Below are 16,262 nucleotides of genomic sequence, written 5' to 3'. Positions count from 1 at the left end.
AAAAAAGAGCAGAAATAGGCTCTCATGCAGTTAGACTAGGACTCCACTAATCCTCATGCTAACGTGAGAGCTTCACAAAGGAGACCGCACTGTCAGAGTTGAATGCCAATTCTGAGGACAAGACGGGGCTTCCTGTGTTATTAAACTCAGTCCAGTCATTCAGAGCTTCTAGAAAAGCTGTCCGGTGATAAGACCTCCTTATTCCCCCAGATAAAATGAGTAAGTTCCCCAACAGCGCCTCCCTTTCCTTTCCCTGTCACTGCCCCGGTGTGTTGGGGGCTGAGTGTGTGTCCAGCAGTGTGGGGACACGCAGCCCTGTGGTTCCTGCCCTGGGCTGGCTCACAGAACTTCAGAGAATGTGGACTTCTGAGTGAGTGTTGCCTGTTTTAGAGGGCTGGTCAGAGGAAGGGGAGGGAGAGGCTTAGCGAGGAAATGACATCGGAGCCGGTCCCTCAGCACAGAGAGTGGGGAATGGCGGCCGCCAAGGGAACAGCATTGGTGAGGGAATGGAGAAAGCGGGGAATGCAAGTACGGGATGGAAAAGCTGAATGTGGGAGGGGCCCAGACGAGACTGGAGAAGAGAGGGCTGCTAAGGGGTTGCACCCGAACTCTATCCAGTCGGCAGTGGGGGAGGAGGATTTGGGTTGGCGCTCAGGGCACTGATAGGATCAGATCTCAGTTTGAGAAAGAAAACTCGCGGCAGCAACGCACGGCTGCCTCCTGCAGGGAGTAGAGCACGGGAGCCTCACGTGTTTCTCTAGATTTTGAACTTTCCAAGTCCTGCTCGCTGTAAGCAATTGGAGGAACTCCTGAGGGCACATGACATTAACCCGTTCTCTGATTCCTCTTTCCCCAGGCAGCGATAAACTCTACCATCAGTGGCTCTCCACAGTCCGGGTGAGTGTGCACCCCCTCAGAGCTACCAGGGCCCCTCTGAGCCTCCTGGTAGCCCTCTGCCTCCCCTGCCACCCACAGGGTGGTCATCCCGCCTGGGGCCCTCCATTCTTCCAGCTGAAGATGCTTCTGTTTGTAAAGCCAGGCCATCGAGTGCCAGGTGGAGGCTTGCAGGAGGAGTCTGTCCGAAGCATCCTTCTGTGAGGGCAAGGAGAGCCAGGAGAAGCTTCCTCGTCTCAGGAAGCTGGCCCAGGAGTGTTGAGTGGATGTTGTCATCCTAGAGTGTTTTCTGGGGCGTCTCCTTCCAGACCAGCACGATTGGGACATTTTCGTGGGAAAACCAAAAATGTGTCCCTCTTGCCGCCCTGCAGTGTTTTTCACAGCAAAGGCTCCCAGGAGGGTAGAGAACAAATCACTGGTTTTTTTATTTTATTTTTTTTTTTTTATCCCCTCGCTGTGGTTATGAACAGTTTCTGGCTGTGTTAGAAGCCAGGTGCCTAGGTCTTCAGAAGCCACTAAAGAATTCAACTTCTCGCCTTTGCCCGGGTTTATCAGTGTGCATGTGCTGAAGGCTTCCTGTGTACCGGGGGCCATGCTGGGGACACAGTGGGGAGCAGAAAGACACAGGCCCTGCCCTGGGGAGCTTGCTGTCTTCTTGGGGAGGCACACGTAAACAGGCAACTGCAACATAATGTGATAAGTGTTCTTTTCTGCTTACGAGCCAAGCACACCACTGCCAAGTCAGGTCCCTTGGAAGTGGCTGCATTTGGCCGAGAGTAAGGAATTCCTCAATGAAAGACCTCTTTTGTTCTTCTTGTATGGCCAAACACTGCACTTGGCAAATCACAGACCAGCAATAAGGACTTGCTGATTGATTGATAAAAGGAGTTTTAATATTCCAAAGGACCATTGAAATAGGATACTGAGTAATTTTGGAAAGCAGTATGGAATAAATGAGCAGGTCAAAATTTCATATTGTCCTATGACACAGAATGCTTTCTGGGTCAGACTGCAATGTTTTTTAATTAAAGCTCAAAATTTCTAATACGGGCTGTTACCAAAAATTGTGCTAAGTGTTAATCCTAATAATTACATTACTGTATCTTATTCTTTTATATGCCCACTTGATCCAGTCTCTTTGTTCGAATCAGTTAGAATTATCTTTCCAAACCAGCACAAATCAGATTATGTGATACATTTGATTAAAAATCCTCTGGAGTGCCGGCTCCATATCCTGGCCCTTCGTGAGCTGACCTCATCTGGCCTCAGCCCCGCTGGCCATTCCTCCCATGATGCACTGACCACTTCCTAGGATCGCATGGCTTTTCAGCCTCTGCACTTTTTTTAATGTGCTCTTCCCTATCTCTCGAATGCCCTTACCCATCCTATCCCCCTGTGTGAACTCCTCATCATCCCTCATGGACCAGGCCAAATGCTTCATCCTCTTAACTCCTTCTCTGACCTTGCAGACCACGAGCTGCCTCCACGCGCCTTGCGCACACAGGTAGTGCGGCCCTCAGGACCTTCAGCTGTGGCTATTTACCCTGGGCCCCCCCCCCCCCCCCCCATACTGGAGGTCCTTGACGGCTAAGGCCAGCCTTCCCGTGACTCCATATCCTGCAAGGCTAACACAGGTGCCTCCGCAGTGAGGGCTCACAAAATACCTAGAGCCTGTGCACTACGTTTCCATCCCTTGGCCTCCTTTGTGTCCTGGGAAAGCCATCTTTCCTCCTCTTCTCCCCGCTCTCCCAGAGAACCTAAACCAAGAAATTGGTATGTCGGATGTGTACGAGAGCCATGATTAATGTTGATGGCTACTCATTCTTTCCTTTTCTCAAGATATCAATGTTAAGGGAGGCAGCCTGCCAGAGTGATTAAAACTAACAACACAGAAAACCAAGGTGAGGAAAGGAAGGCACATGATTCCGGGTAGCCAAATAAACTAGAATTTCTTGAGAAGTCATAGATTGCCGTGGGGAAAGCTTGTCTCAGAGAGCCTGGGAAGAGCTTTTCTTCCAGCCAGCAGACTGGTGCCAACCAAAATACTGGGCCCCCCTGCGCCTAGTTATCAGTGTCTGGATCCGCACCCTGCTCTCCCAGAACCACCCATAGTGATTCTACCATGGCCGTAACTACTTGCCCAGGACCAGTTACCATCTAGGCCTGTTTCTCTAATTAAATTACATGCTCTTGGAATGTTGCTTAACTTGTTTAAAGGGAAGAGGTTTCTGTTGGTGTTGGCCTACTGTTCTCTGCAGTCCAAGTTGCCAATTGATGTTTTTATTATAGAAAGGAAGCGGAGCCATTCTGAATACCGTGAAAACAAAGGCGAACCCAGCTATGAAGACTGTCTATAAGTTTGTGAGTACGGGTCTTGCACTCAGGATCCAAACAGATCTGTCCCTTAGCATGACTAAACCCTTCTTTACACCTGACCCTGCCTTGCAGAGGTGAATCAGGGGCTGGCTGTATCCTAAAGCTTCCGAGGCTCTTAGAATCATGTAGTGTTGATATTTTGTGACCAGGTCGGTGTTGTTTTTCATTGAAACTGTTTGTGCTCACAGTTGCTGCCCTCAAGAAATGGGAAGCTACTGGTTTTAGCTTGTACTAAAATAGAGACTGGGTGGCTTAAGATGCTGGCTGTTCTGTGCCGGTGTCCCTGGGACCTGGAGGCGTGGTCTGCGGAATGTTCTGGTAAAACCTTTCCTGTGGGTATCCCCATTATCACGTCAAAATAAAGCAGCTCCTTTGCTGGTTACTGAAGACCGTTCACGGTGGGACACACTCCCTGATTTTTGTCCCAAATTCTTCATCAGTCTCTCTCACCACTGCCCTATAGGACGTGCATTGTTTGTGAAACCCATGCCCACAAGCAGAGAGAAAATAGGAGAACACGTCAGTTCCCGATCCGATGTGCCATCTTTTACAAGCCTCAAGTATTTTTTTTTTTCTCATGGTTTCTCTTGCTTGCTAATTTGACTGTGAGCCACTTAACTGGGGTGGTTTTGTTTTATTTCCATTTTTAATTTTGTTAGTCCTTTCCGTGCTTAAACTGTAGTTATTTTAACCGGGCGGGTGGCCTGCCAAGAGAACCACACAGGTCTGAAACGACAGAAAATAAAAGCTAGGGTGTGTGCCGAAATGAGATTTAAGGAACGGCACTAGGGGCACCCAGCAACGTGTCTGCTCAGGCCATTCAGCCCCGGCAGAAAATTGGTCCTGAGGCCCTGCCCTGGTGAAATGTAATAGATATTCCGATTCTGGCAGCCTCAAAAGCTGCTGCTCGACACTTACTGGTGGCTATCACCGGGCTGCTGAGATAAATAATCATAGAGAGCAGATGAAGGGCTTTGGAAGGGGGGGGGGGGAATCAGTGCCATCAAAATGCAGAAAATAAAATCTCCATAGCCTCTTTAAGGGATTTTTTTTTTAACCTCTTAACGTTGTATTTGTTTTCATAGCCATTATGTTTTCAACTTGATGATCCCATTTTTCCTTCCTTTTTCTAGTAATCAGAGAAGGTGATTCACGACGGATTGAAATCAAGCATAGTCCCTGCTGGAAACAGAGAGGGAATCTTAACTTAAATTAATTTTTCATGCAGGCAAAAGATCATGCAAAAATGGGAATAAAAGAGGTGAAAAACCGCTTGAAGCAAAAGGTACTTGAAGTTCTTATTCAAAATGTATAAGCACCGTGTATGAAATGCGTGGCCACAAAAAAGTATGATGTGATCAATAGAGGGCTGTTTGATACAGTGTTGTTAGCACACTTCAAAATGCATTACCAGCTGTCCGGGAGTTTTCACACTGTTATAAATATTCACAGACAAAAAAACTGTCTTCAAATAACATTAAGACTGGCTTAAACCCACAAAGGCAAGCAAGTTCAGAGTCCCCACTGCCAATCTGCCCCTTGCCCACCCCACCAGGCCTGGGGTTCACCGGGCTGTATCGAAATTGGCTCAGCGCCACCCCCACCCCCCGCCCCCCATCTGGGCACCACAGCCGACCTCTGCCCTGGGGCTGCTTATGACCAAAACCCAGAAGCATCTCCAGGGAAATGACTGCCATGATCCCGGCAGGCACCTGGCCACCATGCAGACATAGGGTACAAAGGGTGGGTTTCTGGAGGACGCCGCGGGCTCTCCTCACGGTGGTGGGTTCACCAAGAGGAGCCCAGCAGTTCCCATTTCAGACTCTCGGGAGACAGGGAGAGGACTTTGATTATCTTCCTGGACCATCAGTAAAATGGTATGAAACCTACAGCTGCACGCTGGCCCGGAGTCCCCTGCCTGATTCTCTAGCCTTGTACAGGGAGGTGAACGTAGCAGAGGGCATTTTTATATTATGATGAATGTCATCAGTATTACTGTTGTCACCCTTCAGTCACCACTTCCTAAGGATGGTCCGTGCTGGGGGCTTTTACATTTAAGCCTTAGAACAGCCCCGGGGCGGGGTATTATTCCTATTTTGTGTGTAAAGAGACTAGACTGTGGTTCGGAGGTGAAGGAATTTGCCCAAGGACACACTGCTGGAGCCTACAGAAGTGGGATCAGGTTCCAGACCCGTCCATTTCTAGCATCCATGCTCTTACGACAACAGCATTTCTTACTGCCCGTCTAAAACAAGTGTTTGCTTTTCCAAAAGATGTTTGGGAGCACTTGACTTCGTTATCCCACACCCCCCAGTGTGCAACTCGAACAAGGGCCTTTGTCTATCTTGGCAGTTTTTAAAAAATTGAAAGCAGTTTTAATTTTATGAAGTCAGAAAGGACCTCTCATTAACTTGCAATGGTCAAAGGAATTGATTCCTTTCTTTTAATTGCAAAATAATTTGTTCTGACTAAGCATTTAAATTCCTAGTTTCAGCTGAGAGTGAATTTTTAACGGCCAAGATTCAAGTCCCGAAATAAAACTCCTGTCATGTAAATCCAGATAGACCTTAACTGTGGTCTGTTGCACCCTGCCAGAGGCCGGCAGGTGGAATTCTTGGATGTTAAGTCCTATACAATACTTTTTTATCTCCTACCCCAGCCGCGTGTAACTGAGTGGGATAAAATACAGAGTGACAGGGAGGGGGGAGTTCTCTCACCAAATTTTCCCTCCTTGATGACCTGATCTCGGCTCAGCTGGTGTTAGAATACTACTGGAAGTAAGTAAAGAAAGGGGTCCCTCCTCAGGCGGAGGACAGATGTTCCTTATTGGTCGGATCTGCTCTCTGCAGGCCATCGCCTCCCTCCTGGTACACGGAAGCGCTGGGCCTTCCGAAAATCCTCTTTTTATGATACGTAGCATTTCTGCAAATAACCGGTTCCGCTCCGGTTTTGTGATGTTGTTGTTCAAAGCTTCACTTAAACAATCCAGATCGCGCTCCTTCCACGCCGCTCCCCCCCCCCCCCTTCCTCTCCTTGATAGTATCTAAAGCAGATTTTTCCCTCCCCTTCTCCTCTTCCCCCTGCCAGTCTTTTCAAGAATAGCTTCAGGAGATAATGTTCTATAGAAAGTGTCAGTACATTTCAGGTGACACAAATGGTGAAGGCATTTTATAGAAATGTGGCTTGTCACCATCGGACTGTTGACAGATCTATTAGTGCACCTTTTTCAATTTTCACTTTTCCCCCCTTCGGTCTTACAGATTTCTACAGGCTTGATATTTTGCAGTTGTTCTTGGAAGAGCTATTTTGTAATTGAAACTCTAGCATTGTTCAGTGCAGACAGGACTTGGTCTTCAGTGATGTGCTCTCCTGCTCCCTTTCTTGAGCTAATTTAGGATTTGGCTTCATCTGACCTCTCTCACTGCGGCAGAAAATATTTCCTTGGCTTTTTTTTTGTTCCCCTCCCCCCCCACCCCCCACCCCCCTTCACACAGCAACATATCCGTGTGGCTCCCCAGATGCGTCTAATACAGACATCTCAAGTTTGGTTCCTGCTATGAAATTGAGGCAGTTCCCAACAAAGATCCAATTTTCAAATGTACTGGGTTGCCACCTGGCCTCCTCTAACTCTGCATAGTGATGGTGACCTCGCAGATATAATCAAGAACCCAATCTTGCCCTCTGCGCTCCCGCCTTGGGTTTGAATTGCAAATAGAAAATGTGGGGCCGACCTGCGGAGAGGTCACCATGGTGTGTGGAGGGTCCATCTCTAATATGACTGCACAGGGCCCCTTTTCCATCCCTTGTTCATTTGTGCAGCAGATTTTCAAAGCATCTGAAAGAGGAGCTTTCACGGTATCCGTGTGACCATTGGCAAATAATTGTTAATAGATACTATAGTGTGGCTTTATTCCGTACCTGCTCTGCTTCAGCCCAACAACAAAAAAAAAAAAAAAAAAAGAAGAAGAAGAAGAAGAAGGATGGATAATAACATGTTTCTCTGGACAAATGCAGCAAGGTGGTCAAGTTCTTCTGTAGCTTGGCCTTCTTTGAAGTCAAGCTCAAAATTAGGAAGAAGAAGAAATGGCCAAGATGCTTCCCGGCTGTCGCTTTCTAAACAGAGTGTAGTGCTTTCCTCCAGAGCATCTCCCCCCCCCCACCACCACCAGACCTGGCCTCCAGAAGAGCGCCGCCGTGTGGCTGGGCTTGTGACTGTCAACAGATTGCACTCCTACAGCGTCGCACGAGGGTGGCATCGGAGTGCTGTTTGGAAAACAGTGGCCGCACACACACTCCTTCTCACCTGCAAGGAGCATTAAGATATTCACATCAGAATGTCATTTTGTCGTCTCCTGGGAAACCCCTGAAGAATTACCTTTTTTCTTCCATATTAGAGTGACTGAATCGAATGGGCCCATTTCACAGCCCTTTATAAAGTTTTAAATCTTTGATCTTGGAGACACAAATCGAGCTTGTTGATAAAGAGCTTTTGATGGAAAGGAGCAAATTCACAGCTGGGTTAGCGAAGCCTCGAGTTTCTGGCCAAACATCTCCTAGTGTACTGAAGGGAGTAAGTGCGTGTGGGGCAGGCAGATCTAGGTAGACTCGCGTAGAACAGACATTTTCACACCTTATCACACAACTGTCAGCTCCCTGTCTCCAACACATTAAAATAACGGCGCAGCCTCATTCACAGAAATTTCCAACTTTGGATATTGTTTCGATATCAATATCCACATTTTAATTTTCATTTGCCGCGGCGTGAGGTAGCCTGGAAAAGAAGGGTGCTGCACGAATCTGAACTTGGAGACCAGTAATCTGAGTCGCCGATATTAAGGGCTCAGCCTCACACCTGCCTTTAAACCCCTGGCGCCACGCCACGGGGTGGCAGTTGAGCTCCTGAGGTAGATGAGCCGGTTGTGTAGGATATTAACTGTGTGACCTTGAGTAAGTTACTAGACCTCTCTGAACCCAGTTCTTTCTCATCTATAACTAGGAGAAGGATCCATTTTTATTGGATTGTTGTAAGGATTAGAAGAGGTAATGCCTTGCAACAGCAACACTTAGTAGCCACTCATTAAGTGGGAATTTTCATCCTATTCGTTTCCTCATGTCCCACATCGGGGCAGCCGATCTGCCCAGACACCCACGTGTGCATATACCCTGAGAGCATGGCTGACATGGGGTCACCGTCCTTTTGGTCATCCACACAGCCACCAGAGCAGTTTTTCTAGGCCACAGCTCTGAGTCACTCTCTTGATTAAAACCTTTCAGACTTTTCAAACCTTCCTCCACCTCAGCCAGGGGGTTCTTGAAATGCCCCAGCCGCTGGGTCACCTGCCCTTCCTTAACCGGGCTGTGCTCTCTACATACCCCTGGGCCAGGAAGTCTCTACCTACATCTCTGCCTCATGAAGTCCTGTCCTCAGCTCCTTCTGGGTCCAGCCCCCTCCCTAGCTTGTACCCAAGGCCACTCAGCGCCCCCCGCCTCCCCTAGGTTTCTGCCTTCTGCCTTCTCAGAGGTACTCTGTCCGGTGACTTACTGTACGTGTCCCTGCCTCTTCCACGGACAGGTGGAGGTTAGACCCTAGTCATGCTGTTTGATTCCAGCAAACCCTTAGGGAAGGTGATGGGAATTGAATTATTTTCTGACTCCTTGGCTTTACCAAGAGATGGGAACTGGTAGGGCCCCCAGGGCTCCTGGTAAGAGATTCGCCACCGTGCCGTGGCCTCCGATCTACAGCTGTGTCTAGTGCCTCCCTCCCCTGTGACCCTTCGGGAAGGAAGGAACAGATTTACCCTTCCTGTCAGCTTCTTGGTTTTGCTTTTTCAAAATGACATTTCCATAGTCTTTTTTTTTCCCCTTCTGTTTACAAACAAACAAACAACAACAACAACAAAAAACATGTTTATTGGAGACAATTCAACAAATCAGACAAGCAAAAAGAAAATGACCTTGTTTTATAACCTGCATTTTCACTTACTATATTCTGAGCATTTCCCAGACCACTAAAGGTCTCTCTCTTCCGCTCGTCCTTGTTTTGCGTGGCTGCGGAAAATTTTATCTGATGGGCATATATACATTAGTCAGTCCCTTTGTTGGATACTTAAGTTAGTTCCAGTTTCTTCTAGGCAGGTATTCTCATAAGTAAAACGTTGCAGGAATTCTTAATTGTTTCATTAGGATAAATTTCTAGGAATGTAATTAATGGGCCAGAGGGCATGCACCTCTTTTAAGGTTTTGATATAAATTGCCAATTTGTATTCCCTCCAGATGGGTTTGGGAGAGCCTGTTTTCCCAAACCCTTTGCTGACAGCTTCTCAGTTCTTAGACCACAATTTCTTTAATCACAGGATCTCTACTATGTGTGAGATCTCTGCCAGTAGGTACAACAGAGTTGGCCGCATTTCTTTCTTTACCAGGGCTCCTCCCAGCTCTGCTCTCCCTGGGAGGAAGCAGTGAGGTGTCCTTCCCCAGCTGCAGGAAAGAGTGAAGAAGTTAGTAAGTTAGCGGGGCAAGCCACGGGACTGTGAGAAGTCTTATGCACTTCAGGATCTTCTAACTGAAGAAAATTAACGTGCAGCATTGTTTTTTGATACACAAGCACATTTGTATATTGGACACGTTTGCTTTCCAAATGTTCAATTCGATTTACAAAGATTTGTTAGAGAGCACGTACTACTATATATTGCAGGCTCTAGGGCAGAGAACCCAAACCCCAAGGAAGGCAGTCTTTAGGGACAAGCAGATAAGTGCAAAGAGACCGTGAGGCACGGCAGCATAAGGTCAGTGTTAACAGTAGGGATTTCCAGGGATCACACCTCACGGTCTCTTGAGCACCTCCTCAGCTCAGGATGTCTTCACGCATGCTGCTGTTATGAGTTGATGTCAGTATAAGTGCCAGAAATCCTGTAGTTCTTGGTTCCTCCACTTTCTAGCTTGTGTGGCTTTGGGTGAGTTGCCCTCTTTAAGCCTTGTTTCCTCACCTATAAAAGAGCCATCATCCTGTTTACCTCATGGTTGCTGTGGAAACTAAGTACGTTGGTGAAGGTCAAGGGTCTGGAAAAGTGCCTGCCAATAGTGGGCGCTCAACACAACGAAGGGAGCTCCTCTTAGATAGCGCTCTTTCCATCCCCCCCCCCCCCCCCCCCCCCCCCGGGGATACAGATCGAAGGTTCCGTTTGCACGGGAATGTAACATTTTTCAAGCTCCCTTGTGTTCTGTCTCCTTTAATTCATTCTTCCCGTAGCTTTGAAGTTCACCAGGCGGGTGGTGGTCTCCCGGTTGTACAAATGAATAGGTACAAAAAGGTTGGAAAGATCAGCTAGTTGATGGTAAAAACAAAACTAGAAGACAGTGCTTACTTACAAGCTTAAACTAAGACACTTTGCCCCAAACCACCACATATATTTTTTTAAAAGGCTATCATCTTATAATTTTATTACTGTGAATATTTTCTTACCATGTAACCTTACTGCTTCTTATAGCCAGTCACTCACACACACGCACAATATTTTTCCTGAACTAAAAGTGGATTTATTTTTTCTTTTTCTCTCTCTCTCTTTTTTTTTTTTTTTTACTCTTTGGCTTTACCCAACCTTTGTGTCTGTCTTCTCAGTAACCCCACCTGGATCCAGAATGCCCCCTTTGCCCTTTGTTACTTTCTGGTGCAGATGGAGCCCCTCCCCCTCTTTGTTCCACTTGACCTGAGCACCTTAGGGCAGCCCCTTTCCAAAAGAGCCCTTTCTAATTGGCTGTCGGCAGCCTCTCATCACGCAGCCTCAGCCAAGCTAAGACTTGGGGGCCACTTAATGCAAGCCCTTCCTGTGAAACCAAGAGGCCATCACCTCCCTGTGTTGTCACCAGGCAGGACCAGAGTCTGCAGCTGAGTGTGTGGGGTTGAATATAGATAGATAGATCCCTAGAGTTTATTATAATAAAGTCTATACCTTATTATTAGTAAGCACTCCATTATTATTAAGTGCTGTACATAGGACATTATTGAGCAATAATGTTCTAGACGCACTTATGTTGTTTTATCTCCTTTACTCCTCCTACCTACCATATCCCCATTTTACAGATGAGGAGATTGAGGCTCACAAATGTTATGTGTGTTTCTTCCTTAACGCATTATTATCCGAGAGAGGACCACTTTGTTCCATTGGCCACCATTCTCTTTATTTGGCTAGGTTAAAAGCAACCAGTTGTCAAGTCTTTTGTGTGCAGAATTTAATGAGTACTAAAGGCGTGTGTCTTGACCGAAATATGTCTTTGTTTTAGCAATGAAAAGAATTGGAAATTTCCTTTATTATTTCATTCTTTAAAAAAAAATTTTTTTAATGTTTATTTATTTTTGAGAGAGCGAGAGACAGAGTATGAGCGGGTGAGGGGCAGAGAGAGGAGGAGAGACAGAATCCGAAGCAGGATCCAGGCTCCAAGCTGTCAGCACAGAGCCTGATGCGGGGCTCGAACTCACAAGCTGTGAGATCATGACTTGAGCGAAGTTGGATACCCAACCAACTGAACCACCCAGGCGCCCTTCCTTTATTATTTCATTCTGACTGGGAGTTATTTTTACTTGGTAAAAAAAAAAAAATTATTATCATTTATTTTTTTTTAAATTTTTTTTTCAACGTTTTTTATTTTTTATTTTTGGGACAGAGAGAGACAGAGCATGAACGGGGGAGGGGCAGAGAGAGAGGGAGACACAGAATCGGAAACAGGCTCCAGGCTCCGAGCCGTCAGCCCAGAGCCTGACGCGGGGCTCGAACTCACGGACCGCGAGATCGTGACCTGGCTGAAGTCGGACGTTTAACCGACTGTGCCACCCAGGCGCCCCAAAATTATTATCATTTAAATGGGGTTTTTAAAAATTTTTTATTTGTACATTTATTCTCTGCCTTGTTCCAATGAGAATCTAAGCAACGTTCATGACTTGAGTAAAACACGTGGTCCACAGAGCACAAGTGGGCACCATCATCCTCCCAAAGAACCAAAGGAACCATTCCCTGCCTTTTGCACAGTGGGGTTTTTCTTTTCTTTATACTTTGACTTCACCAGAAGTCCAAATTCAGTGTAAATTTCTGAATTTAAAAATATTACTTTTTGGTTCCGTAAGTGTTCTCCAAGTCATAAAATCCTAACTCAGACCCGGGTCTCGGTCTCGTCATTCTTTGCCAGAAAGATAAAGGCTAAGAAAGATAGAGCATAAACACCTCATTCTCACAGACAGTAACATCATCAGGAAGCAAGTGTGGAGAAAGTGTCCACACTCACAAATAACAAAGTATGCAAATTAAAACAACAATGAGGTCTAATTTTGCACCTCTTAAATTAGCAATACATTTTTTTAAATGATAAGGCTAACAAGTACCATGAAGCTGATAACTCATCCGTTGTCAGTAGTTGGTGTAAATTGCAAGGCAATTTGGTAGAATGAATAAAAAGGCTTAGAATGTTTATATCTTTTGACTTAGTAATTTTATTCCTAGGGATTTCTATAAAAGAAGTAATCCAAAAGAAAGAAAAACTGCAATGTTTATCACTATGGTGTTTAGAAAGACACACACACACACACGGAATAGCCTAAATGCCCAATAACAGTAGAGTGGGTTATTAAGTTATTATATAGCCACTCAATGAAATATTATGCATCTATTAAAATTATCATTAAAATGACTAGTACTGTGGAAATGCTTATAATATAGTAGGAGAAAATAGAATGTAAAATTATGCATGAGCTGTGATTGCAAGTAATTTTTAAATGTCTGCATGTGGACAAAGTGAATATGTAAAAATGGAAATAGCTGTGCAAGGTAATAGAACAAAAAGACTTTCCCCCCACTGTTACGAATTGTTACCTGGTTTTTGTAATTTAACGTGTATGATTTGGGTTTCTCTAATCCTTAAAAGTCAAAGAGCCAAGTTAGCCTTCTGCTTCCTCCATCGCCCGGAGGAGAACGGGCTCTGAACATCCCAGAGGGTGTGTTCCGGGGCAGGCCCCTTGGCCATGGGCCTGGAGGGAGCATCTGCACACAGCAGGTGCCGCGACCCCAACACCAACCTCCACTGGCTTCTCTCTGCAGGACATCACCGAGAATGGCTGTGCCCCCACCATGGAAGAGCAGCCGCCAAAGACTGTGCCGTCCCCACTGGTGGAGGCCAAGGACCCTAAGCTCCGAGAAGACCGGAGGCCAATCACTGTCCACTTCGGACAGGTACGTACCCTGCCCTTTGGTTTTTTAGCAGAAGCTATATATAGCACCTGCAGCAGACAGGCTTTCCACTGCCGCTCTCGTTGGCAAAACAACTCCGTGGAGTTTTGCACACCTTTGAACGTTTATTTGGTTACAAGCGTGTTTTGAAGGTGAACTCTCAAAAATTTTGAGACAGCGTGGCTCTGCTCGTAAACTAGCTCAACTCTTGAATGAAGTCATTAAATGCAGCTACCGCCTCCCCCACTCCAAGGCACTCCGTTTAAGGTGCCTCCGTTAGCTAAGCATCTCATTAGAACACTTTAGCATCCCAGGCCCTTCTTTGCACCTTCAAATAAAAGGCAACAAGCGAAGTCTTAAAAAAAAAATCAATTAGGAGTTCTTTATTAATGTACTTCCTGAAAATCAATATCGGGAGTGGTGCTTCTCAGAGTAAACACCCACACTACTATTCTAGAGATCTGATTCTTTCTCCAACTATTTTTGATGACCTGAGCATTTGAAAAATTGTCTTATTTGTTTGATTTTTTTCCCCCTTAAGTAAAACATTGTATTCTGTAGAAAAACGGAATTTTTAAATCTATTTCCAAGCGGTGGCTGTATTTTAGTTGAAATAGATTGTGCACTCTCCCTTATTTCTCTTCAATTGACTCTCCTGATGAGCAAAAGTCATAATTATTTGGTTTGTGAAAAATGGCTGTCAGCGAGATGTGACTGTAACAAGAATTCGCAAGGTTATGTATTTTTAAATCGCTTGACTCTTTAGCCATTTATCAGATGGAGCATAATTAAAATAGCCTCTTTTATTTTATCTTAAATATGATTGCTTTTCCGTCACGTAAAGGATCTAGATACATTTTTAAATGCCCTGTTTTTAACAGACATTTATTTATCAAGTGCCTACTGTGTACCGGCATTGAGCTATTTAGGAATGAAGAGAATTAATGAAATGGTTGCTTTGGGTTATTATTGTAAGGGGTGAGTTTGTTGACACATAAGAATCTTCCTGTGTAATCAGTATTTTCAGATAATACGTTCATATGTCGTAAAGTTGTGGGGGGTCACCCCTTTTCCTGATTTTACACTTAAAAGGGACGTGATAAAAATGGAAATGTAGTACAAGACAGAGGCATTCTTGGGGGCAGTGCTCCCTTGGTTGAATGCTTATCTTCAGATTGTGTTTGTTGCTTTTGCACCCTCAAGAGCGGCCTCCTCCGGGGCTCAGGCCCTGCTGGAGACATCTGCACCCCATTTCCCTGGCGGTGTTTGCTGAAAGCACAGCCCCCATTGTAGCCAGCGTGGCATTCTAGAGCCAGCTTCCTGCTTTCCTTTGTCCTCATTCCTGCACACACTAACCTTCCCATGAAAAGAGCCCCTCGCTGGAGTTTGAAGCCCATTACAGAGAAAGAGGGGGCGGGGGAGAGGGATTTCATGGTGTTAAACATTCCATTTTCGAAACACAAAAAAGGAGGCCCTATTTGAAATGGAGAAAAACCTTCTTTCCATTTCAGCAAGAAGTGGAGACGCTTTAATGTCATTCCCAGCTAAATGCAGAATAAGAGTGTATGTGTGCGGGTGGGGGATAAACAATTAAAAAAGCCACCCCAAACTCTGTTGAAATAAGAACTGTCTGTGCCTTCACAGGTCTGTAAACTGGAGAGGATGAAAGTGGCTTTTTCTCCCCGTTTGTCACTTCCCTCACGTGGCTGCCAGCATTATGCAAGTGTACAGGAAGGCAGGATTTTTTTTTTCTTAATGCATGCATGCGGATTAAGGTCAAGCCCCAAGTATCAGCCATGCAGCGGGCTCTCCCTTACAGCTGCAGCCACAGAGCCTACCCGCAGCCGCGAGATGCCTTAATTGAGACGTGCTGTCAAAGTGACAAACACATTTGCATACAGTCTACACTCTATTTATTTTCTCTGGAAAGGTCTACAGTCTGCTGTTGGTTGAACATTCTTAATCAGTTTGCCGTAAGTGAACTGCCAGCCAGCTCACTGCTGCCGGCCGCTTCTTCATTAGGTGACAGATTAGCTGCGGGGGGGATGGGCCGGGGAAACCGCAGACCCCTTTCTTTTAACTCTTTCCGGCTTTGCCCCTCACCCCCCCCCCCCAGGCTGGGGTGTCCTTCCGTGCTTTTCCAGGCACCCCGGTTTGGTGGGCCGCTGACCGGAACCCGCGGTGTTTCTAGAGCGCCTACTACTGGCAAGCAGGAATTTTAGGGACTTTCTATTCTCAAAGAACAGGCTTTCGAGTTCCACTTCAAAAATTTTGGCCACACCCTCCTACCATCTGTGCTATTCTTGTACTTGCTGTGTTTCTTTAAATAGGCTCAGACCTGACGTCGGTACCAGCTTTAGCCTCGTCCTAAGTAATGACGTTGACAGAATCACAGGTCTGACGTCTCAGTCCAGTTTTTTTCTCTAAGGCATATCAAAAAAATCTTGTTAAGTGTCCGTCCATATGTCACCTGAAATACTCATGCGACCCCGACAGTACACATTCTGTTTTTGGAAAATGTGTCATCTGTGCCCTCGCCCTTTGAGGAAGGGATCGTTAGGCACATTTTAAGGATCCGGCACTAAATCCCGGGGACCCAGGGGGACCTGGCTGGGGCCACAGTGCCAGCACCTAGGACAGTCCACCTGCGAAGCCCACTCCGGCTCCCTCACCAGGCAGGGATTTCAGCTGTTTGATGTGTCTGTTAAAGCGAATGTGTCCCAGCGAAAGAATTTGAACTAGCCAGACAGTACAGGCGAACCTCAGAAAGAGTTGGCC

The 16,262-nt window shown here is 46.1% G+C and overlaps 1 protein-coding gene across 7 annotated transcripts in view; it reads left to right on the top strand.

The window, feature by feature from the left end:
• The window catches only part of DENND1A (DENN domain containing 1A), a 512,100-nt gene that overhangs the window by 446,395 nt on the left and 49,443 nt on the right, over positions 1 to 16,262 (top strand). For all 7 annotated transcript variants that reach the window (XM_030294533.1, XM_032595666.2, XM_032595664.2 and 4 more), the window contains 4 exons: positions 857 to 897; positions 3,184 to 3,255; positions 4,499 to 4,555; positions 13,356 to 13,487. In XM_030294533.1, coding sequence (XP_030150393.1) covers positions 857 to 897; positions 3,184 to 3,255; positions 4,499 to 4,555; positions 13,356 to 13,487 — 302 coding nt within the window. The remainder of the gene's footprint in view (positions 1 to 856; positions 898 to 3,183; positions 3,256 to 4,498; positions 4,556 to 13,355; positions 13,488 to 16,262) is intronic.

This window comes from Lynx canadensis, chromosome D4 (genome assembly GCF_007474595.2).
Source record: "Lynx canadensis isolate LIC74 chromosome D4, mLynCan4.pri.v2, whole genome shotgun sequence".
Lineage (NCBI taxonomy): Eukaryota > Metazoa > Chordata > Mammalia > Carnivora > Felidae > Lynx > Lynx canadensis.
This window is presented reverse-complemented; position numbering and strand designations above follow the sequence as displayed.